The sequence below is a fragment of the Anser anser genome (assembly GCF_964211835.1).
Source record: "Anser anser genome assembly, chromosome: 3".
Lineage (NCBI taxonomy): Eukaryota > Metazoa > Chordata > Aves > Anseriformes > Anatidae > Anser > Anser anser.
Genome location: NC_139722.1, coordinates 47,966,647 through 47,990,859, shown reverse-complemented (window position 1 = coordinate 47,990,859; position 24,213 = coordinate 47,966,647). Strand labels below are relative to the sequence as shown.

Genomic DNA, 24,213 nt, shown 5'->3' with positions numbered 1-24,213 from the left:
CTATAATTTTCTTTTTTTTGTGTATGTTATGTTATTCTTTGATATTTGTTTTAACATCAAGCTACTTCTTTTCCATATGTTTATTTCTTTCAGCAGGGCAACTTGGCATGGCTCCAATAAGGGTGTAATAGGGCAAGATTTAAGAGACAGTGAAGAAATAGAGGAAAGATGGAATAATCAGTCTTCTTTCCAGCACTTCCACAGTATGCCAGGGCCCACAGTGGGAAGTAGCAATAATAGATAAAACTCTCTTTCCTCCCACCATTCGTATATGAAAATAGTGATGTTTTTTGCCACAGATTTCTATTGTGGACCTCTAAGACCTCAAGAAGACAGTGGGAGGAAAGAAGGAAATGCATTTGTTCATTCAGAACTAGCATCAAATATGTGAAGTCTGCCAGAGAAGTATGAAATGTCTTAACCGTGATGATTTGGGACAAAAGCAGGAAAATATCTAGTGATGTGATCAGAAAAATCACTTTCATTCACGTTATATAAGAATTCCCTACTCTGTCCACCTTTCCAAGAAGTGACGTAGTGTATTATGTATGTTAATGTATCAGTGCAGTTACACTTGAAACATTTCACTTTGATTTCCATAAAAACAGGATTAGACCCTTTTCCTGAAGTGCTGGCGCAACTAGAACAAGGAACAAAAGATAAGAGTAATTTAAAATACATGCATACGTATATGTAAGTAACATTCCCAATGTAAAACACCATGAAGCAATTACTGTACAGGTCTAACATCTTTTGATATTAGAAGTTTAAATGATTTTGGACAGGGATCTTTTCATTCTATCTGTACGCTGCCTGCTACCAAAGGGGACTGGGACCATGGGATGTTGCTGCAGTACTTAGTAAGTAGTAGGTTAGAACTGCATAATTCTGTTTTACATGTTTCCTACTATTGTAATAATTCATTGGGACTCCAGGAATAAAGAGTTAAAAGGCAAACGTAGTTGTCCTCTGTGGAATTGTTTCATGGCAAACATGCTTGCTGCCCTTTGGAAGTGGAAGGTTGCATGGGTGCTTTATAAAACTATCAAAGGATCAAATTTCTTAAAAGACTTTCTGCGTTGATAAAACAAAGGCCTCTGGATTTAAAAGTTTGCAGAGTAGTGTCAAAAAAGATGTATGTGGATAGTCTACAAACCATTTCTCCATGGGGAGAGATGAGTGATATCTTTCCTAGCAAGGTCTAATGCCATTCAGTAAATTTCACAGCAATCTAGAGAATAAAATCTTTGCTAATGAAGTATTTGGCGTCAACAAAGATTGGCAGATAGCAATAACAAGGACAACAGGTTACTGATTTATAATGATGTAAACTTTTATTAAATGATCCCATTATGACAATCTGTCACTCAGTGTATATAGCCAAGTGGAGGTAAGATATCTGGACACCAGAGAGAGATTTATTGCACTTCACAATCTGAAATCACGTGCGTTGTGTCAGTTGGTTACCCAGAGGTCTCTTTATAATCCCTGGAAGGCCATCAGCTACATCTATAATAATAAGCAGCATGGCATAACACGAGCAGATCTGTAGAGTAAAACGGCTTGTGCTGACGATCCAGTACCCATTTTTGTCAGTTTTACTTAGAACTAGCTGTAGACCTGTGTTGTGAACTGATTGAAGCGCTCCTGGTTGGTGTACTCATGCAGTGTATCTGCTATTTGAGTTTCATCCAGAAGGAATCCAGTCTGCATGCACTGAAACCTCTCTGCTGTGTGAACCAAAACACAAGAAGAGTGGTGGGGAGACTTACTTAAAACCACACTTGTGTTGAACTGAAATGTTATGGTAGGTTCACAAAATAGTCTCTAAAGGCTCAGAGTGGTATCTCAGTTGAGTAACATAGAGACTTCATTGGAGGCACCTGTTTCTCACGTATAAGACTTAGCTAAGTTTAAGGCTTATAAAGTTAAGTGAAATCACTCCTATGAAACCATCAAGCTATGGATGAGATGTAACAGGCCGAGGAAAATGCAGAGCTCTTTGTAGACATGTACTTTGAGCTCATAACAAATATTGTGGCTAAAAAGATTATATAAAATGTACATTTTAATTAGAAAGTGATCTTGCCACTAAGCACAGCTTTGGTAAGCCCCCAATAAGATACTCTACCCTAGATCTTAAGAAAGATATGGAGCTTCTAGAGAGCGCTCATATAAATTTGTTAAAGAATTAGAATATAGTCATTACATTATGAGGTGCAGCACATTTAATTCCTGCAACTTATAGAAGAACACTTGGAGGGTGGTTTAGTTTCTTTATATGTAAGATTTTGCAACTGAGTCAGAATGGAATAGAGGATTTTTGTTTCTATGGACAAAGGTATAAGAACCAATGCCTGAAAGCGGAATTTAAATATACCTAGTGTGGAAAAAGGTGAAATTACCTAGTATAGATAGTATAGTTAATATATATATATATATCTTATAGATGTATTGAGTATATATCTTACAAAGTATGTATCTTACAGATGTGTAGAGATAGTATAGTTAAGCAACAGTGTGACACCATGGCTTGAAATCTTTGAAAGGAGATTTGGTATTTTTCTTAATTTCTTATTTCTAATTTTGCCCCTGCTACATATACAGGACAGATTCTGTAAAAGCAGAATAACAGTAGTGTGTGTGCCTAAGGCTGTTGTAAACAACCCCATCTGTTTGTCCATGCATCTGCAGACAGAAATAAGAGTTTTGCAGATGACAGTTTGCTGAAAATGTACTCACAGAGTGTGTTTCACTCAAATTCATGATAGAGACTTCCACAGAATAACTTGAGGGCATAGTGAGCTGAAAAAGAGAAAGAAAAGAGCATTCTCTTTAGGGAAGAACTTGGTACAATTATAATACTGCCGTCAAACTCAAGGATAATAATGGAACACAAATACCCTTATAATTAAAAAAAAAAAAAAGGATTTAGAAGGGGTTGCAATAAACTAGAAATAATGCATTTTTTCTAGCAAATCGCATTTAATATAATAAATGTCTGGAAAAATAAAATCTCATTTTACATTTAAATCGATTACATGTTAAATTAGGGTAAAGCGGAGTAGTAATACACCTTATTTCAAGGAGGAAGCATTCTGTGCTATGCCCTTGGAAACCTTCACTCTGGGAATCACTGGCAGAGGTTCACTGCTAAGTTGTGAAGAGGTAAAGTCAATATTACTGTTTCTGGTTTTCTCCTTATTCCTTCTCAGTGCCACCTCTAAGTAAATGTGACCTGTGCAGTTACGCTGGGATCTGTGTTCATAAAGAGCACTCTTGGATCACCACCTTTTCTGTTTTACCTTTTATCAACAAATAATTTCAAGGTGGCAATGTCTTGGAAATTAGTTTCCCGTATCATTTGAATCCATGGGGAACTTTCAGATGAGCCATGGAGGAGGCTGTTTGTCAAGGCCAAGGCTGGAACTACCTGGTACTACATCATAGTAACCCAGCCTGATAGTTTTGCATGCTTCGGCCAGACTCCAGTCCTCATCCCATTTGTGGGGTCCTAGGTGGCTTGGTGGTCTTTCTGCTAAATTGGTGTTGGAGGAAGGAAAGAGAGGTGGTAGCTCATCAAAGGAATTCATAAATAACACTCAGCCTTGCATAGCCATTTGAAAACTCAGGCAACAGTTCAGGGAATTGTGAAAGAAATTCAAAATTAAGAATAAAAGAAAAATTATGAGGATAGACAAAGATTGTTAATTACAGAAGAATAAACAACACTGTGGTATGTATTTCAGAATATTAATTTCCATCTGAATTATTAAAGTAGTAAAGGAAAATGTTGGCTCTGTTCAGATCTATGCCCTTAATGAAAGGCAGGTCCCCTGCAAAGGTTCTTCCTTTATTCTCATATACCTGAAGAAATATCCATTAAGCTTAGCAATCTCCCTAGTTTCGTTTGTGTAGCATATATGAAATTTTAATGAGTTGTTGTTCTTTAGCAGTCTTTGAACATGACTGAGTTAAGAAGACTTGAACTGAAGTTGTAAGGTGTCATAGTGGTGGAGGTGTCATTGTAAAGTGGAGGGTGACTTTTTACACAGGCAGATGGAGACAGGACAAGGGAGAATGGCTTTAAACTAAAAAAAGGAGAGATTTAAATTAGGTATTTGGAATACATTCCTTTCTCAGAGGATGGCATGGCACTGGCACAGGCTGCCCAGAGAAGCTGTGGATGCCCCATCCCTGGAGGTGCTCAAGGCCAGGCTGGATGGGGCTTTGGGCAACCTGGGCTGGTGGGAGGTGTCCCTGCCCATGGCAGGGGGGTGGAGCTGGATGGGCTTTAAGGTCGCTTCCAACCCAAACCATTCTGTGATTCTGTGTGTATGAAATCTGAATTATGGCAGTTGGAAAATGCTACAGTGCATTTCATGGACTCCTTGCAGTCTTTGAAAGTACGGACCAGCAGTAAAGTTTACTACAGTATGTAAATTTATGGCAGAGCAGCTGCTTCATAGTACCTGAGGTTATGTTATTACTCTTTGGCAGCCCAAAGTAAGAACAAATTAGCCAACTCATCTTGCACCGAAGGGAGAGCTGTTTCACCGTACCTGACATTTACACCAGGGTATGAGCGTGCCCACAGGTTGTTGGCTCTGTGGGACACACTGCACGCACTTAGTGTAACTTACCTTGAAAGACTTGTGTGTGACCTTCGTTAAGGATCAGGCTGTGTGAAATGCTTATCACGCATCAAAACTGTATCCTGACTGTGTTTGTTAAATGACATATTAAGTAGTGTTAATAACTTTTTTCTACCAGATGCTTCGCAAAATTTGTCTTTGCATCCCTGAATGCTTTCATCCGTCACCGTGACAGACTTTTTCAGGAAGTAGCTGAAATCCATGGGTGGGTTTTACGGGAGAGGAGAAACACTTCTGCAGGAACTTAGAAATGGCAGTTGGCATTAGCTGTTCACTGCATAAATAACTCTTGCTTTAAATGAAAGGCCTTTATTTTATTTTTACAAACAAAGCACTTATGTGCCTCTCCGTATTAACACCTCGCTGTGACACCTAGGCATGGATAAGCAGCGCTCTGTCCTGGCTCAGAACTCACCTACTTTTAGGCTGATATGTGTGATTGTCAGTGTTGAAACTACAACAATTGAAATGTTGTTTGGCTCCTTTTGCCATTCTTTGAATACCTTCCAGTACTATCCTTAAAATAGTTTGGGATGAACCAAAAATAGTTGATGCTATTGACAGATGCACTTTGGATTAGGTCTTGCAGAAGAACCGTGAAATTTGTAGTACTTAGTTTGGTTTGAAAGCAGTTGGTGGTTGGGACAAGTCTTAAAAAGGATATTTGTTTTCTTGTGGCTGGGATGAATCATTTCCTCTTCTGCAAAAATTATTTCTACAGGTGATTTTCATAAAAAGTTTGTTCTGTTGTTCCTCCTTTCACCCCCATCTTCAACCCCTTGAAGCGCTGATCTCAAGTTATGAGTCACTGGTAGGGAAAATTAACCTCCAGTCATCCTAATTCCTGGTGGAACTTGACACCGTACAGTTTGGCACAGTTGTTAATCTCTGTTTCAGGAAAATAAAACACCGGGAAGATGAGTCAGGCTTGAGGTTGATTGGCAGAGCTGTGGGAGAAACTTGTGCACGGCACCTGCCCACGCTATTCCTGGATCTTGCCCTCGCTGTTAGTGTCATTCCGTGAGCATTAAATGCACTCATTGAAATAAAGAGTAAGAGAAGAGATGGCAGGAGAAGAAAGCAGTGTCCTATGAAAGCTGTAGTAAGCTCAACCTGCTTAGCGATACAAGTGCTGACATTATTACTGCTTTTTCAGTGTTGATAAAGAGACGCTTTTAATATTGTTTCTGTCTCTTGTCTAATAGGTATGAAGAGATCACTGGAGTTTGGAAAGAAATTCGGTAGCTCTGTTGCCTGTGTTAAGAAAAAAACATTCCCCTAGCAGAGAAGGGCATGTACTTTTTACACTGAATCTAATGCAGAGACAATTCTTCCCTTTGCTTTAGGGAAAAAAGTTGTTTTGGCATCCTTTTCCATCCCCTCCCGAGAACTGATTGATTTTTGAGGAGCTGGACGTTTTTGTTTTTAACAATATTTGGAATTTGCCTCCTGCTCTGATCTCATGGGATGGGGTGGGGAAATAGAGTTAATACTTGGGGGAAACAAGTTGCTTATTGTTGCTTGTTTGGATTTTATTTCCTTGTGGTTTCATGTTGCAGTGGGGAAGAAAATGAAGTAATACTGTGGTGGAGGACGGAATGTGAAGAAGCATATCAGTTTTAATGCTTGCCGCAGTGTAGCAGACACCTGCCATCTTCCCGGGAGAAAAGGAGCTTTTAAAAGCTCCACTTGCTATCAGGATTCCCAGGAAGAAGGCTGAAGTCTTCAGCTCTGAGCTCTGCCAGTGTTTTGGTAATAGCTATGGTTTTGGCACCAAGGCAACAGCCTTACTCTGGAGGGCATCAACAAAATCACAGTGACAACTGTGGCAGTATTGGCAGTATGCCTGTGTGAATTTAGCTTCTTACACCCTTGGCATGTGATTGTTACAAACAACACTTTAATCTGCCATTACCTTTTCTAATTCCAGGTCAGTGAAGAAACACTACCTGAGAACAGTCTTCTAGCTTTTAGGCTCTGTATTTCTTTACAGCCAAGAGATTGTATATTAAAAATGATTCATAGTTGCAGCTGTAGTGCACTCCATTTAAGGTGAAAATTATCAGTATGAAGGATATTTTGTCTAGAAGAGCATCAAGTGAAGGATTTCCCATAATGACCTTGCGTGCTCTTGAACTTTGAAGTCCTCCTGCCTGAGTAGAGGAGTAGCAGTTCACTCTACACCCAGTATATTTAAGCAGCCCCATCCAATGCACTTCAGATAATTCACACCAGTAATTCTGGTGAAGCATGATATTCCCTAAGTGTCTGGAGGTGGAGGAGTAGGAACCAGGGATCCCTATTCCAAGTAAGAGGATGAAGTCATAGGAGACTGCATTGCTTTCTTTGTAAACCCAGTTCAAATCCCGATTTAAAGTCTAAATGTCCAAGATCGCTCTATCCCCTTCTTACATACCACAGAGGATTGCTGCACAGTTTAGGATGTTGGGAGCTTTTGTTCAGCAGAATGCAGAACAATAGAAATGTGGTTTGGGATGGAGGAGTACAGAACTGTTCTTAGGAAGAGTTAGCACTATACCAGACCATGGTGGGGGGGGGAATAATACTAAAATACCATTCTCCTTCATTTGGATCATCTTATAGGCTTTGTGATTCACTATTTCCAAACTTTTTAATATGAGATGGTTTCTTTTTCTGCTAAATGTGCAGGGAATTGAAGACCTTCTTTAAAATGTTAGTCTGTAGAACCTCCATATTCAAAGCATTATAAAAGTGTTAATTTGTTTTAAATATGCAAGAGAAGTGATTACTCAGTAGCTTAACTAAAATTCGTTTTAAAACATTCTTCTTATGCTTTATTCAGTAGAACTTTTGGTTGAACTTGCAGTGGTTTGTTTTCAGCTTTTCTAATGAGTAGAGATGTTAGCTGGCTTGCTTGATCCTGAGCTGCATGCTGTGCTCCGTTTCTTTCTCAGAATTTCTTAAAACACAAGGTGGAATAACATGGATTAAAACAGAGCTATAATCATTGAATCTAGTGTACATAATCACTTTTTAAATACAGGAGCTTTAAACAAATGTAAGGGAACTTAAAGGATTGTTTTACAGCCTCCCGTGTCTTAAATTACTGCATCATTGCTGGTAAATAATAACAGTTTAGATTTCTCCAGTAAATGGCTAAATGCATTTCACCATCAAGAAAAAAAAGATTAAAAACATTGTTTACTTGAGCACCTTAAAAGAACATGTCTGTTTAAGCCCTCACGTAGGTAGGTTCTTTGCCAATATAGGGAAATTAAAATGAGAATGCTGCTGCAGGGAAAATGCTTATTTCTTGTCGTCTTTGTAAACAAATCACTGAAGATTTTTCCCTTCGCTTTTTTTCCAGCTTTCATATTCACTGATGTGATTGATCTCACCTCCAGTAATTAACCATGAACACATTACTATTTTAATTAACTTCCTTACAAGATAAGAAAGAATTCTCTTTAATGATTCTCAGTGGGTATATTCTCTCAGCTTTTATTCTCCCCTTTGTATAAGCCTATCAGTGTTATTTCTCAAAGGTAGTGAGTATTATTAACTTCATTTTACAGGAGCAGAAGCGTTCAGAATGAGACTTGTCCGTGGTTACATACTGATGAGGTGTTGCACTAGGGATATGTTTGGGTACAGTGTGCTATTCTAATGGCAGTGGTTCACTGCTACTCTTTTTGCTGATCCTGAGCTGGCCTTTCAGATCTGGTTAGAAAACTTAAATTTTTAGTCTTAAACAACAGTTCAGAGAACTTTAACACCAATTAAAAACAACAACAAAAAACATCTCCCAATATTTCCAACCGAATTATATCATGACAAAAAACAGTCTTTTGATCGCTATAGTATTTGTGTGTTGTATATAGTACAGATTGAAGAGTCATGTTCCATACGTGGTGGAGGGTCGAACACATGGGATACTTCCACAAAAAAACTGCACCCAAACCTTGTTTGTTGTTCTTGTTTGGATGCAAGTAGTCATAAAAATGGAAAATTTTACCACACTAGGGATTGCATGTATAGTCCTTCTCTGAAAGAAAGTAGTGGTAACTGCCAGTTTTCTCTCTCTATCCCTTTCTTGGGGCTAAATGTTGGACATTGCTGACATGCCAGCATTGTTCATAACAACAGTGCTCCTCTACAAGTACGGGATCTCTTTTTTTTTTTTTAATCCATCCTGCCCACCCAGTACTTTGCCTTACTGCTCCTACCCAGTAGGGTGTTAAATGGTGATGATAGTGCTACACTGAAGACAGATCTCTCTGGGACTACAATTACTGGTTTTATTCACTTAGCTGGCAGAAGGTCATTAAATGATTGCAGTTGTCAGTCCTCACTAATGTGGGCAAGCATTCAAGCCATTGATCTAGCAGGGAAATACACTGAGTTCCATTACTAGGCCACTGAGGCAGCCAGACTCTTTAGAGGGCTGCTGGCAAGTTAAATACTTTTTTTTTTTTTTTTAAGTGTTGTGCTAGTAGTGTCATGTAGGTCTGTTGAATAGTCATTGGGTTTCCAAAGAAGAGGACTCATATTTAATAAGTTGTATGGACAGGTATTTCTCTGTTTCTGCCACAGGATGATTTTGAAACTGGAGCAGATTTGCTGAACAATGGTAACTGTAGTTGTTTACTTGTTGGGGAACCCATGATACTTGTGAATAAAATATTGAGCACTCCATTTTTATAGGTGTCTATGCAACTGCAAAATAAGTATAGGGATGTTTTATAACATTACAATTTTCATTTAGTTATTTAAAAGACTCTCTGGAATGTAACTAATACAAATTTTCAATGCTGTTGGTGGATTTTTGAACTTCTATTCTCACCAGCTCTTCCTGAAGATATTATTATATCATGGCTTTGTGAAAGGCAGAAGGTAGACACTTATTCTCTTTCAATCCCCTTGTTTTCTCCACTTCTGTTCTAGTTCTGAAGGCTCGCTTCTTGAAATCATATAAAATGTTAGTAAAAATTACCTCAAAAAATCATTGAATCCATCGAGGTCCAAGAGTTAAGATACTGGCTTTTCCTGCAAGAGCCAGCTGTTGCTGCCTGGCAGGTGATATTGCAGCTGTGAAGAGAAAAACCTGTGGCAGAGCTGCTGTAATAACTGATGGACATTAAAACTGGGAAAGAGAAGAAACTGCAGTGCCTGAATGTGTCGTGGCACGTGGTAGCAACATGGTCATATACCCATGTACTGGAGCTAGCCATTGTGGCTTCCAAGGCTAGTGTGCTGGGATCTGTTGCAGGTCATTTCTGCCTGCACCACTACAGACTGGCTTTTATCTACTTTGTGGATAAAATCCTTCAGCTTCCCTAGACAATCTGTCCCAGCGTCTCACTGTATTTATTGTTTAAAAAAAAAAAGCTTCTGTTACAGGGGAGTGAGGTGTCCACCAGTAGGTCTCACCTAAATTCTTTTACTACACTTGCAATGCATTGCTGTGCATCCCTCTCAGACAGGGAAGACAGGCAATTTTCTTCATAGTTACAGCAAACTTCTGTATATTTAGAGACCGTTACCGTGTGTCCCTTCTTTTTTTTCTTTAAACTGGAGAAAAGTGCAGTCTGTTCAGTTTTTCTAGTGGATTGTCCTCTGCGCCTCCTATCACTCTTAACGCTCTTCTTCCTTTTCCCTAGAATCTCTTTAAATGGCCAGCACATGATGTGCCATGTTTTAAATTGAACCACCATACTGTAGCTGAGGCTTTGTAAATGTTAAATACAGCAGAAAGGATTGCTTCATATGTCATATTGCATGTGAGACTTCTGCCTATTTGTGCCAGTAGAGGGTTTTCTCTCTTGTCTCAAAAATCATTGTTTGCTCAGGTTCAGTTTGGCATGTTTGAATATTTCCAAGACGCTTCTCTGAATTATTTTTTCAGTCAGTTGTTCCCCACCCTATAGGTGATTGCACCTGTCTGAGTATAATGTGTTGAATTTCTGGCCTTATTGGATTGTATTTTACTTTTTCATGTAGTTTTGTCTTACGTTTATTTCTCTATCCAAAAAGCACTCCCTTGTCCCCTCTTTGGTGCAGTCTTGGTGCTTTCTGTTATCAGTGAAGCTTCCCTGCAGTTCCGTATTCCGTTCAGATACCTCACAGTGCATGAATCTCTTTCTGAATGATGTCCCTGCAGGCTACCAAGGAACTGGGGTGTTTTCAGAACAGAAATGGCTCTGGCAGAGCTAGGAGGTTTGTGTTTCAGGGCTGCAGGCCTCTAAATACACAAAAGTTAGTAGCTAGTTTATGCAATCATATATTAAGCTTGACATGATACAACTGATGAAAAGACATTTAACATAGTAGAGCAGCCTACAGAGAACAAACCAGGACATTATTGCTTCTTTATCAACTTGTTTTATTGTAGCACTTTAGAGGTTTAGTCATGGACCATGTTTAGCAGCATCCTGAAGAGCTATACAAACGTACGCCATAGCAGGGCCCTTACCAATCACAGCTTGAAAGCAAGGCAGAGCAATAAATTGTCTGGAAGATTAATATGCTAACTACATATTAACTACATTGAGGTGTCAAAAATTATAATTAGCGATATCTAAAAGTAATGAAAAGTGCCCATAAACTTTATATATGTATTACAGCAGCCTGATAGAGTTCTACTTGTGCTCTTCACGTAGGCCCAAAGCTGCGTGGTGGATTAAGGTGGTTGTTGTTGTTAATTAACATTCATCACCATGGTAGAAGATGGATGGATAGAGTTGAGTGGTGAATATTAATAGTAAATAACAATTTCAAATGTTGGAGAGATCTTAAATAGACGTGCTTCAAATAGTGTAACTAAGTTGTTCATAACCTGGGAGTCCTCTAGAAAGTAAATAAAGCTTTGTGACTACTGCTTAAAGCAGACTTGGCAATTGAAAGGAAAAAGGGAAGCAAATACTAACATATTTGTAAACTGAAGTGATGACTCTTGCTTCTACTGTGAATGTGATTACCTTAGTAAAGGATGCAATTTAAGTAAGATGGCCACACAATAGTTATGAGTAGTTCAGTTTGTGCTGAAAAAACAATTCTTAATAAATAGAAGTGAGAGGTATTTGGAGAACCTCTTCAGAGTTTATCTTCTGTCTGTTTTTTTTGGCAGAGATCAAAATGGCACAATCAAGCCTCTTAATATTATGTTGGTGTTGCTAGACTCTCAACAATATAGTCTTCATTTTTTTACGAAGCACAGAAATTTGTGCTTGTAGGTAAGGCAGAGCTAAAAAAGCTTCTTTGTCAATACTGTGTGTTTTTTTCTTCAGTCTGGAGAGGTCTGGTGGTTGGTTTTCTTTTTCGTTAAATTGTCATTTTGCTAGTGAAAAGATGGGACAAAATTAAAGTGCTTTGATAAGTATCTGAGGCAGTTGTCAGCTTCTGTATGTGGAGCACTCTTATTGCGTGGGATTGTTCAGGAGACTCCTCTCTTACCCGTCCTCAGTGTAAGATCAGAAACATTAAAAATCTTTAGATGACAATATCTTGGCATATTCTGAAAGAATGCTTTTCCCAAAGAAAAGGAAGGAAGCTAGCACTTTGCTTTCCACCCAGAAACAGTTCAGTCACTAGTTATATGAGTTTTTTTTCTTTGGGTATTTGTCTGCTTATGATCTGGTGCGAATTCATCAGTGCACGATTTTATTAAGGGTAATCTAGTTTGCATCTTCATTTAGCAGTTGATTTGATTTTATCAACACTGCCCGGAGGTACCAATAGAGTATCATCTTTCCGTAGATTAATTATTTCTGCTCTGTCCTTGAGACATGTTCCAGAATTTATGGGATAAGGGAAGCCTCCTAGAAGCATCATCGTTTTTCATAACAACTAGTTTTCAAACTGTGCAGATGAATGATATCTGCTTGCTTTTCAGACAGTTTATCAATTACTTTTGAAAGTACTAATGCACAGTGATCACTGGTAGTGCCTGAAAATAGATAACCTACAGAAAAGATTCAAAATATATAATGGTACAATACCTGAAATCAGATAATCTTTTACGAATAGGAATATCCGTAACACTTTCTCCTTCCATTTGTTGGTGTCTGGAAGTTGCATCATAAAGTGAAATTTTTGCAGGGTTGTGTTATACTCATTTAGTGTATTTTTTCCCGGTTGTTACAGCAATATCACAAACTCATTCCCATCATTCTTTTCTGCTTCCTGCTACTCACTGGGTGATTTTTTTCTTCATCATAGAACGAGTATTGTAAATCTGAAAACAATAGATGAGCCTGAAGTGTCCTATCTCCACAAGTGAAGAGGCAGGCACCAAGACACAACTGTTAAAATCAACAGGATCTGACCCTTAGAATTATTTTCTTCTAAACAGGCTCCCTAGGTATTTTCTAGGACTTTAATTTGACCGTTTTCGAGTGTTGGTGTTTTTTCATTCTGCTGCCCTTTTGTTTGATTTAAGCATGTAGGCGTGCGAATGGGGAACTTTAAATTCAAGCTTAAATCTCAGATACTAAATTTTTAGTTATACTTTGAGAAATGTCATGTAGAAATGTTTCACTGTACTTTTAAGTGACCTGTTTTTCTGTAAGTTCTTGAGGATTCTGTAACATGCATTGTCCAGTGTAGGTAATCCCTGTTTGTTTTCGAACCAAAGAGTAGAAATGAAGAGTATGACCTATTTTTTCAGTACTGCACTAACCACATGCAGAGCTTCTGTAGGTGTGTAGTGATTTAGAGTGCCTGTGTTTTTGGGTAGCCAGTGACATCTCTAAACAGGATATTATTTTCTAAGGAAGAAAGAGCAGATCACTGAAACTGTCCAGCTGTTGGAAGTCATAAATCAAGCTTCTTGGCAGTTTAAGTGAGGGTCCTCTGGGGGGCTTCGACACAAGCTGGGTACTTGACATCACCAGTGTCAAGACTGAATTTGTTCTGTGCGAGAACTTCTGGAAACAAGTTTATGGGCTAAATTTGAATACTTTGAATACTCTAGATGCCCTTGCATTAGGAAGAAGAAACAACAAGGCTTGGGTTATCTTTTTGAAGCCTGCAAGAGATCAACAGCAGAGCTGTATTGAGAGAACCAAGCAAGTTCTGAACAAAATAGAATCAGGAAAAGCTGAATTAGCTGGTTACTATTTGAGTGAATGTACCTCTTTCTCAGCACATCCAATTAGATGTGTGTTTCTATCACGGTATAAAACCATAAATCAGAATAGTTATTGTGGAATAGCCTACATAACGTAAGTTCTCTCCCTTGCTTACCCCAGGGTAAGTTGCCTCTACACTTGAAGAATAAAAGTATTTATCATTACAACCTGAATTTCCAGCATGGTACAGACAAATGATGTTTGCTTTCAAATGCATACACGGTGTTACAGTGAATTGTCTCCTGTCAGAGCAGATTTCTCAGTGAAGTAAATCTTGATTTAATGAAAGAAGTTGCACTAGCCAGCAGCTTGTTACTTACACATTTTAGCGTTACTTCCATTGAGACATCCTTTTACTTACTTCATGCTGTACTACTTCACACAGTAATACATTTCTTGAATACCTAAGTACAGAGATAATGCAGGAAAGAAACCCTAACTTTTGTAGGCCTTTGAGATGTTTTTCTGTTTAACATGACTGCAGTATACATTTAACTCAGAAGGTAAAGTATATCGACCTGATATGTCTCTCCACTGTACACTCAGGTTTTTTTACAGCAAATTGAGAAAGAAAAGGAATAGCTATATTCCAGTTGCAGATGCTAATTGTTCTGTTGTACGGAGCTCTGCGATCACTTTGAAAGGAGCAAAGATTAACGTTGAAAGAGAAGCCAACAAGTTGGTCAGGTTGCAGAAGTGGAGTAGAGGGGATTCCTTGGATCCAATTCACCACTAAGGGTTTATGTAATAGGAATGCTGCCTCTTAACTAATCAAGAAAAATGTGATTTAAAAACATTTTCTGCCATGCCTGCCCTGCAGGATTTCTGAACTTTTGACTGCATTTTTCTCTTGCCTTTCCCACCGCCACCCTGTGAGCTACCTCCCTGCAGTCATTTGCAGCTAGGCAGCTGAACTTAGCAAGAAGGCATTTCTTCGAAAAGACCATCTCCTGGCACTTCGCCTCTGTCAGCATGAGGCTGCTTTTTGTCCCAGCAGGTGGGCAGTGAAACAATTTCTCCTAAAAGGTTTCTTGATTATTTTCATAGTGCTTTTGCAAATGTCTTTAGCGAGTGCTCTTCTTCCTGGGTTGTACCTGCATTAATTCTGGCTGTACTGAGTTACTTTGGCCTTTGTCCAGTTCTGTATTAAGCAAGTTTTGCAACCCGCACAGAATTGCTTCAAAGCTAATTTAAGGGACTTAAAGAAGATTGATGAGGATTCCCCTCTGAAGAAGGGAAGCCTCAAATGCTGTGGATTTGCTGTGTAGTGGTAATAGCTCCCTGTTAATTCTCCTGGCTTCTAGCTCATCCTGTGTATGTGACAACACAAAATGGTGGCTAGCAATAGCTTCTCGTACAGATTGCCACTGGCTGGCTGCCAGAACTGCCCATTGGGCCACTGGACTTCAAGCGTGGGTCCAGACTGGGGTGCAGACTGGTTCTGTGGGAATCTGAGATTTCTGCCCCGACATCTCAAGCGAGGAGAGGATTTTCGCCCTGCCTGCTGGTGCTGATGTTTTCAGACTTGGTGATGTGAAGGCAGGGTCTTTGTGACTTGCCTCCCTGAAGTGCTGAGTAGCAGCTGCTAGGGTTTGTCAGTGGGAGGTGTTGCTACACAGCATCGGTCAGCCTTGGGTGCTGCATACCTGAATACAGGTTCAAACACCCGGATGCCGCCATGTGTGTAGTGCTGTGCTTCCCTAGCACTGCGTGCATCTTCGTGGTGGCCACAAGTGGAGTCACAGCAGCCCTCTGAAAGGGCAGACATTCCTGTCTAGCAGCACAAAACAGCTAAATTTCACAAGACTGCTACATGCTGTATTTGTTTCAAAAGAAAAGAAATTATCTCAGTAGAACTGTAGTAGAAGACATGGGAACAAAAGTCGTTTTGAAGGCATTGTCTTGTTATTCCCATATTTAAGTTACTGAACACACGATTTTAATGATGACTGTTCACTCGTGATTTGTATGCCGCCTTAGTTTTTGTAAAATTCTTTGGCATTTTAGCACAATGAATGTCAGTGCTGTGACAAATCTTACCTGGTTTGGATCAAGCACACGCAGACATGGAAAGAATTATATCTGTGGTATGTGGCAACTAATCTTGAAAGAGAGATTGAGAGAGACGTTTTTAGAATCACTAGTGTCTTTCTAAGAATGATTAGCCTACTGTGATTTAAAGGGTGTTTGCAAATCCCAGAAGTCAAAGTTTCTTTTCATATGTAAAATTCATGTATATGCAAGGAATAATTCTTTCCGAAAAGCCGAACTAATCACTTCTTAATTGGATTTTAATTCTCTTCACTATTAATGAGCCAGAAAAATTAAAATGTTTCTAGACATTCAGATATTGTTTGCAGCTTAAAAATATACACATTAGACCTATTTAGATAAGATTTTTTTAATTATTTTGCGTTTCACAGCAATATTTCAAAACCTGTGTTGAATCTTACCTTTCTAAGGTTAATTTAAAATCTGTACAACTGTAGGGGGCAGGTTTTTTGCTTAGGATGATTTTCAGTTTTATAAAAGTAAAGCGGTTTCAGATGTACATGCCCTTTTTTCCTTGAACAACTGTGATTACATTCATCCTTCCATCTCTCTATTTTGTAAATGGACAAAAGATTTTTAAAAGTGAGAAAAAGTGAAACCAAATATTTGCAAATTGCTGACTATTTTTAAAAGTGGAAGTTTGTATTTAATTTCAGCAGCTTAAAGTACTTTTAGCCATGTGATGCAGTGTGAGTATTTGCACAGATTCATTTTGTTTGTTGTGATGATCATATCACTTCCTTTTGTATAAAAAGATATTGATTTCATATTTACTCACAGGAGAAGCACCTAGTGGATGGCTGCCAAAATTATTTTTAATTCAGTATGTAAGTCTCGATATCTAGCTGTATTATCTTAATAGAAAAATAAAAGGAAAACCTTTGTTTTCAACCTCTCTCTTTCAAACCCTGTTAACTTTTCAAAAGCTAAACTACTGTGTGAAGGAGAGGACGCTTGTCAATGCAGAGGCAGAAATGGACAAACTTAGCATCTTTCTGAATTTAGGTCTGTGACTATGATGCTAGGTGGTGGTTTTCCTATTTCCTAAGTAAAGATCACATAACAAATTCTGAATTTTTAAAACAAGCAATAGTTAGGAGGGCAAAGACCTTCATAGAAGTAAAGGTACAGAACATTTTTTATCCTACTTAACGAGTAAGTAAAGTTACAAATCGTATCACACAGCTGTTAACTGCATTTACTTGTAGACCTTACTCTGCAGAGTTAAACTTCCAGTGTCTTTGTTAGATGGAAATTGTGCATACGTTGTTTTCAAATGCTAAAGCTTGTTTATTTAAATATATATATATATGTATTTATGTACGAAAGAAGAATGACAAGTATTTTTGTTTGTAGTTTAATCCTCAACTACTCTGTAGTAATGTAGCTGTGCAAGCAGCGTTGCTTTCTCTCTGGATCGTACTAATAAGAATAAGGGCTCTAAATTAATGCTTCTGGTTCCAGTGGCTGAATTGAGAGTGATTCTTTCTAGCACTGAGACCCCTCTGCCGTGTGACAGATAGGGACATTGCTTTGCTTTCCATCTGTGCTAATAGCTGTAGTGAAATGAGAGTCTTTATTTGAAAATATGTGAGCAATGAGTAATATAATGTGGCTAGCACAAGTGGATCACTCCTAACTGTGATAAAGCAGAAAACACTAGTACCCTTTTATGAGCATTTACTCTTGTAAAAGCTGTCATCTTCTAAAATTAGGCATGAAATGTCATCATGGGAAATTCTTTAGGGCTTGCCCTTTCCAGTTTACCTTAATCTTTGAGATAGAAGCACGTCCCTTTATTGGCTACATGAATAAACCATTGGACTTGCTTCAGAGATAACACCTAATTTAAAGGTGAGATTGAATCAGTTGTTGAAAATAGTCTATTTGGAGAAGCTTAAATAGCTTCGTATATCTCGGTGTCTCACTGAATTGATTTTCTCCCCCTCCCATTTGTTCATCTTGGCGGGAGAGGTAATCATTATTTTAGCGAAGACAGGAATGAAAACTCTTAAATTGCAAATGTCACCTTGACGTGCATCTTTTTTGTTGAGTTTTCATTTAATGGTGTGTTATTTAACCTTAACTGATGATGATGAAAGCCCTACTGAAGTCAGTTTTCAGAGTTGTTTAAAGAAAAAAAAAAGTCTCCTGGTCAGAGAGAAACAAGAAAATTAGTGGTGTCCTTTAATCATCAGGCAATGACTGGCCAACAACATTGAGTGTTACTGGAAACACAGGAGGGCCAGGTGCTCGCTTTGTGTAAATTGCCAGCAAGAACTGGAGCTGATGGATAGCATTTCAGAGAGGAGTCTCTCCGGAATGCCTCATCTCTGCCTCAACAGTTCTCTTGTCCATCAGCTGTTTTATTTGGTTGTAGTGTTCAGTTTGTTTGTGGCGTCTAGCTAAATACTTAAATATGTTCTCTTGTAGTGAGTTCTGATAACCACTTTAGGTAAGATATGTTTGTGGCAGTAGCTGGAAATCTGTGTGAAAATGCCTTCAGTGTTTTGTTCTGAATGTTTCCATCTAATGAGAACTAAAATACTGAATTTTACCTAGAATAATCCTACGTGATTTGGTGAAGCCTTCAGACATAGAAATAGTTTCATTTGAAATTTCTCACGTTTCCTTAGCCATGATCAAATTAAAATCAAATGTGCTTTTTTTTTGGCCATGCTATGTGGATTTCCATGTTTCACATTACAGGCAGTGCTCAGAATAAATGTGTTGCACAGGATCATATTAGTGTTGGGTTTCATTAGTTATAAAAATAGATCCCGTTGATCATGTATGCTTTATAAAATATGATAGGTCTGTTTCCTTTAAAAGCACAGAGGTTGTAAATATGCAATGAAGTACGAATGTAATCCTCTGTTACTTCTTCTATGTTCTGGTTAGACTAGAAGCTGCAAATACTGATACCAAAATGAAAGCAATGAGAAGTAGTCAACCAGAACTTGAGGATGAGCAGTAAGCTCCATTCACACCCACATTTTGTTGACTGTCAAAATGAGATGTGCTGGATCCTAAATTAGAACATGCACGCGGATACATGCATCAAAACAACCAGACATGGGAATTATGCTAAGCAATTGCAGTGGATATTTCTGTACATGGAATTGAGCTTTTATCTTACTACAGTGCTGTGACAGTAGTAGAAAGGCGTATGTGAAAGCATATGCTATGTGTGGATGCTTGGTATTTGGGGAGTTGGTTTCCTGAAAACCAGCAGATAGCTGTGTTGTCTCACTGTATGGTTTTGGGGGTTCTGCAGTGCTAGCAGTCCTGGTTCTAACTGCTGGGAAAATACACCAAATATACTGCAAAAGTATCTGCCATTGGTTGTGTTACCACCGTGATGAGGTGAAGTGGTTGTTGAGACAGCTTGGAAAGACTGGCTGGTGCTTGATCCATGTTTGCTGGATCGCCTTCTGCTTGTAATTAAATTTGTATTTTTACAAGCAAAGACCACTGCATCAACTGCAATAAAATAATTCTCTGTGATTTTAGCAGTACAAGAACAAGTCTTCAGGGAGTTTATACATATTTGTCTGGGAGTCACATAGCTCTTTGTTATCCAAAGCAGTGTAACGTTTAGTTGGGTCTCACTAAGTCACTACCCTACCGTGAGTTGTTTCTTCTCTGTACACTATTCTCTAGTGTCAGAAATTTAGAATTGTTTAAAATGAAATAAATATAGAAATTAAAATTTTAGATTAAAAATCTGGCTTTAATTCTGTTCATTCTCCTTGCCAGCTCAGTCAGGGTATAGGATGTATAAAAATGATACAGCCATATCCTTTGCATTGTCTCACTTTGATGTTTTCCAGAGCTGTTAAACAACCAAGCTGCTGATGGCCAGTACTTAACATGACCAGGTTGAGTATAAAACGTGAGGGAAAAGGCTGTAGCAATTGGTGCAGATTGCTGAGGAAGTTTTACAGCAAGGAAGGGATAACCTCTACTTCTCGTTTACAGCAGTTACATAGAGTTACAACAATAACAGCATTTCACATTTCTTCTTGTCTTGTCTTAGGTTTTCTACCCTAGCAAAGATGGTACTAAGATCCCAATGTTTATTATTCACAAGAAAGGAATTAAATTGGATGGTTCTCATCCTGCCTTCTTGTATGGATACGGAGGCTTCAACATATCAATTACACCAAGCTACAGGTAAGCGGGATAATTTATGCCTTCTTCCAAAGTATCTGATGTTAATAACTGTCAGGACTGAGAGCTGGATGGATTATGGATCTGATAGAGTTAACGATTTCAGGTCCTTGAAAAGTAGGATGGGGCCACAAGGACTGTACATCAGTGTTCAGGCAGCGTTTATCTGCTTTGCTAGTTCTGAATTCAAGGATCACAGAAGAAATTTGTGTCAGACTAGAGAAGTGCCATGCTTTTTAGAGGTTTACAGCAAGCACCCTACTCGTTCAGTTATAGCTTAACTTCTTCCTCCTTTGTCACTAACAGAAAAGCATGTGGACATAATGAATTAAACACGTTTTTGAGCCTTCTGCTGAACTAATAACATAGGAATTTTCCTTTTTATCCTTTTTATCAATTTATACAATTACTTATGACTAAATATTAAAGAAAATATGTAATGTAAATTATGAAAATAGTTGTGGTTTCATATTATACTTATGATGAAATTGTCAGAAGCAAAATCATACGGTGTTCCTTTATAATCAGGAAAGAGAAAAGATGATTCTGTCTCGAGGTTTGTATGATGCAGGCTCTGCATATGCAAAGCAATGCATTGTAAACCAAAAATGCTGTTTGCAAAACAGGATTTGTAGCCCTCAAAAGCCATAAGCTTTATTGAATAGATCATCTCTTTAAAGAAAATGCTTATTTCCTCAGCAAGGTAATTTGAATAGACTTAGCAAAAGTGGCACTGATTGTCTTAGAGCTTTTAATACATAACAAGTGCTCCTAGGTAAGAGGCAACAAGAAATGCAAAGGACTGAATGGAGAGCAGTTTTTCAGACAGTATAAGAGCAGCTCACTAACGCAAAAGTAATGTTATTAAACTGTCCTATTAAATTTGTGTGCTACCAGTCTTGCTTTAGAGTCAGCACATTTCAATAAATCCTTTGTACTGCTTGCTCTTCCAGGTCACTGTGACTGTATTTCTAAATAGCATTTACAAATTCTGGTCCTCTATAGCAAATACCTTGTCTAAGAATGGACCTCACATCTTGCAGTGTGTGATTGTTTGAAAGTTTTTTATATGCCTTGTAAAACTACATTTTTAATTTCCTGTAGTTCTTGTGAGACACAATTATATAACCAGAATAGGTTTTAAATTCCTTTTTAGATTAGACTCGAGCATTGATTTATTACAGTTTATTGTAGATGCTGAAAACTGTGATAAAACCTACCATGTTTTCTTTTCTAAAGTAAACATAATGTATTTATTGATTTGGGTTAAAATTTCACATACTGCAGAGCAGACATGAGTTGGTTGCTGGCAAAAGCAGGAAAAAGTATCTCACAGTATGTTGTTCTGTCTCCCTTCCATTAGCCCTGATGCTTGCTGGAACCTTTGCTCGTTTCCCTCACAAGGATGGCAGAAAACTCTGCTAACAAAAAGAATGGGTGGTTTTCTGCCATTTTGGCAAGTTAAGAGTTGACTCACAGGAGTCCAGCAAACATAAGCAGGCAGCAGGAAGGTGTAGCTGACAGAAGAGAGGAGGAAGGGAGAGGAGGGAGCAGTGACCTAGATCTTCCTGAGCCCCATGAAACTGTACTCTTGTTATACAGTTGGTTTAAATATGAATATGAACCTGCAACAGTCCCTTAAAAGTAAACACACAGTGAACTATCAGTCACCTCCAGATCAACATCCATTATTCCACTAACAGTGTAAAGAAAACACAGATGTGCTGCACCTCCCTCCTCATTCTCTCCCCATACCAGCAACACATCCCTTCTCAACCTTCCTCTTTCTAAAAGAAAAATAAGAAAAGCCAAAGCCTTGGAATGCATCTTTATCTTTAGTAAACTCAGAATTGCATACTTGATGAGGAAGCATGTTCCAAAAGTAAGCAGACAAGATCAGGGAAAGAAATTGTAATAGAGAACCTATGCCGGAAAGGTAAGACTTCTTTCTAGCTCCCCATTTACTTGGGGGATTCAAGTAACATGTGACTATGTCCATGTCACTATATACTGCAGTATTCAGGAGTAGTTCCCAGCTTGAAGTGCTGTTCCCACCACAGCCCTACACCAGTCTTTTTTTGTAGATGAACTCAGGCACGAGTGCTAGAAAAGAGCCACAGTACGGTCAAGGCTGAGGCCTGCCACAGAGTCAGCCTACTTGTCAGACACCACCAACAATAAAACACTGTGTTTCTGGGTAAATATTCCTGATTTTTATTTGAACTTAAGGCTCTTGTAACTTTTCACAAAACGTGCCCATTAACAGGAGCCAGCTCTTGAGCTTGAGAAACTAATTTTTGCTCTATTCAGAAACAGATATTGCTTTTCACTTATTCTTTAACACACACACTTCTTTTTTTTCCCCCTGAAAGTAAGAGAAACAAATCAACAAGTTAGAGGATCCAAAAATAACTACGAGGCTGAAGTCATTAAGTCAGTTACAGCAGTGTTTTATTTTTGAATACAAGCATGCATCTTTTATGTTCCTTTGGACTGAAGAGCTGTATTTGGTAGCATTTCTAATATGGTGCACACTAGAGCACTATCATTAATTATACAGCTTGCGTGGCAAGTGAAAGTTAAAAGTGATGGAATCAGCATCTGTGGCTTCACAGAGCAGCTGTGGAAATGGTGTTGCAAACCCACCAATAATGCCACAGGTTCTGCTAATTACACTGCAGGAATCAACGCGTTTCGCTGCGTTGTTCTGTATGTACCTCTGTAGGTGCAGTAGAAGCAATTTCTAATGTATCCAGAAATACATCTGATTGTGAAGCAGACTGAAATTTTATTTCACTGCTACAGGGCCAGATTTGAGCAAGCCTATAAGAAAAGAGTGCAGGGGAAGTCCGTAAGCCCACAAAAAGGTCAAGCAACACAGCATAGACCAGTGCAGAGTGCAAGATTACTCCTCTGTTACCACTCCCTTCAGCTTCACAAAAGCCAAGAAAGCAACAAAGTCAAGTGACACAGGATATTTTTCCCTACCACCATCAGCCTGCATTCCTCCAAAGAAGAAAGCTGCAGCGATCAGCTGTAATACCCAACAGTACACCATTAGTTCTGGGAAAGCGTTCTTGTTCCTTGAAGCACAGCTCCTCATGTTGTTCTGTACTGCAAAAAGTACTTTTTTCTTTTTTTTTTTTTGTTTTGTTATACTTCTTAAAAAAGAGTAACAGGGATAGGAGGGAGCTCTCCAGGGAAAGTACTACCCTCTCCTCCCTCCGCTGACCTTATCAATCTTTCCTTCACTTTTTCTTTACCCTGCTTCCAGGAGAAGACAAACAGGGCTGATGAGAAAAAGGCTACAGAGACTGTTAAGAAGGTCAGGGAGCCATGTAATGAGGCATTTTCTGGACATCCAGGGCTACTGGGCAGTTAGCTATGACTCAAGCAGCAAGTTGACTTGAAATTGAATCTGGAAGCAAAAACCTACCTGGAATAACGCAGGAGGCAATAGCAGGGTTTGGTTGAAAATTTATTTTTGTGCCAATTGCTTCGGATTTTCACTTAAAAGTTAGTGAGTCCTGATTATATGCTAATAAAACCTGATTCCTTGAATTTAAAGACTGCTTTGAGAAAGCTTGTTATAAGCTTTAGGCACATCTACCTCAAAGTGTTGGTCAAGTTAAGACTCCCGACTCACTTTACCACTAACTATACCCAAGTGGGTATTAATTGGTTTTTGCAGTGACATTAGTAGTTATGTAAGTTGTGGGGTATGGCAGTAATATTATCAGAAGTGCCTAAATCACAGTAGTATTGCTGAGATTGAACACAGGTGTACTAAGCCTTACTTTGGCAATATAATGATTGTTCCCAGACCCTGGAATTCATCCCACTGAGGATCTGTGTGATACACAGAGCATTTGCTCGGGGAAATGGGGACTACCTTCCTATAATAACAGTGACTGACTGCATTAGGAACTCTTCTGAAATTAAGTATCTTATGAGATCACAAGTCACTGAGGCCCCTCTGCAAATTACCTTCAAGTTAGCATCTCTGCTAGAGGAGTCTCTGTGGACAGGATGCACTCAAGAATTTGGTTTTGCGTTGCTCAGATTCTTTGTTGGTTAAATATGCTGATTCCTCAGATAGGCACGGTCTCTTTCAGCAAATGGGAAAGATGGACTCTGTTCTGGCATGTTTTGTTTCTTAAATATTCTCAGGCAATATATTTGCGTGACAAATTCATACCTTACCTTCAATTCCTGTTCTTTTA

General features: G+C 38.7%; 1 protein-coding gene across 2 annotated transcripts in view; it reads left to right on the top strand.

Annotated features, from left to right (window-relative positions):
* Positions 1–24,213, top strand: part of PREP (prolyl endopeptidase) — a 102,899-nt gene that overhangs the window by 66,423 nt on the left and 12,263 nt on the right. For both annotated transcript variants that reach the window (XM_083829576.1, XM_083829577.1), the window contains exon 11: positions 19,857–19,993. In XM_083829576.1, coding sequence (XP_083685702.1) covers positions 19,857–19,993 — 137 coding nt within the window. The remainder of the gene's footprint in view (positions 1–19,856; positions 19,994–24,213) is intronic.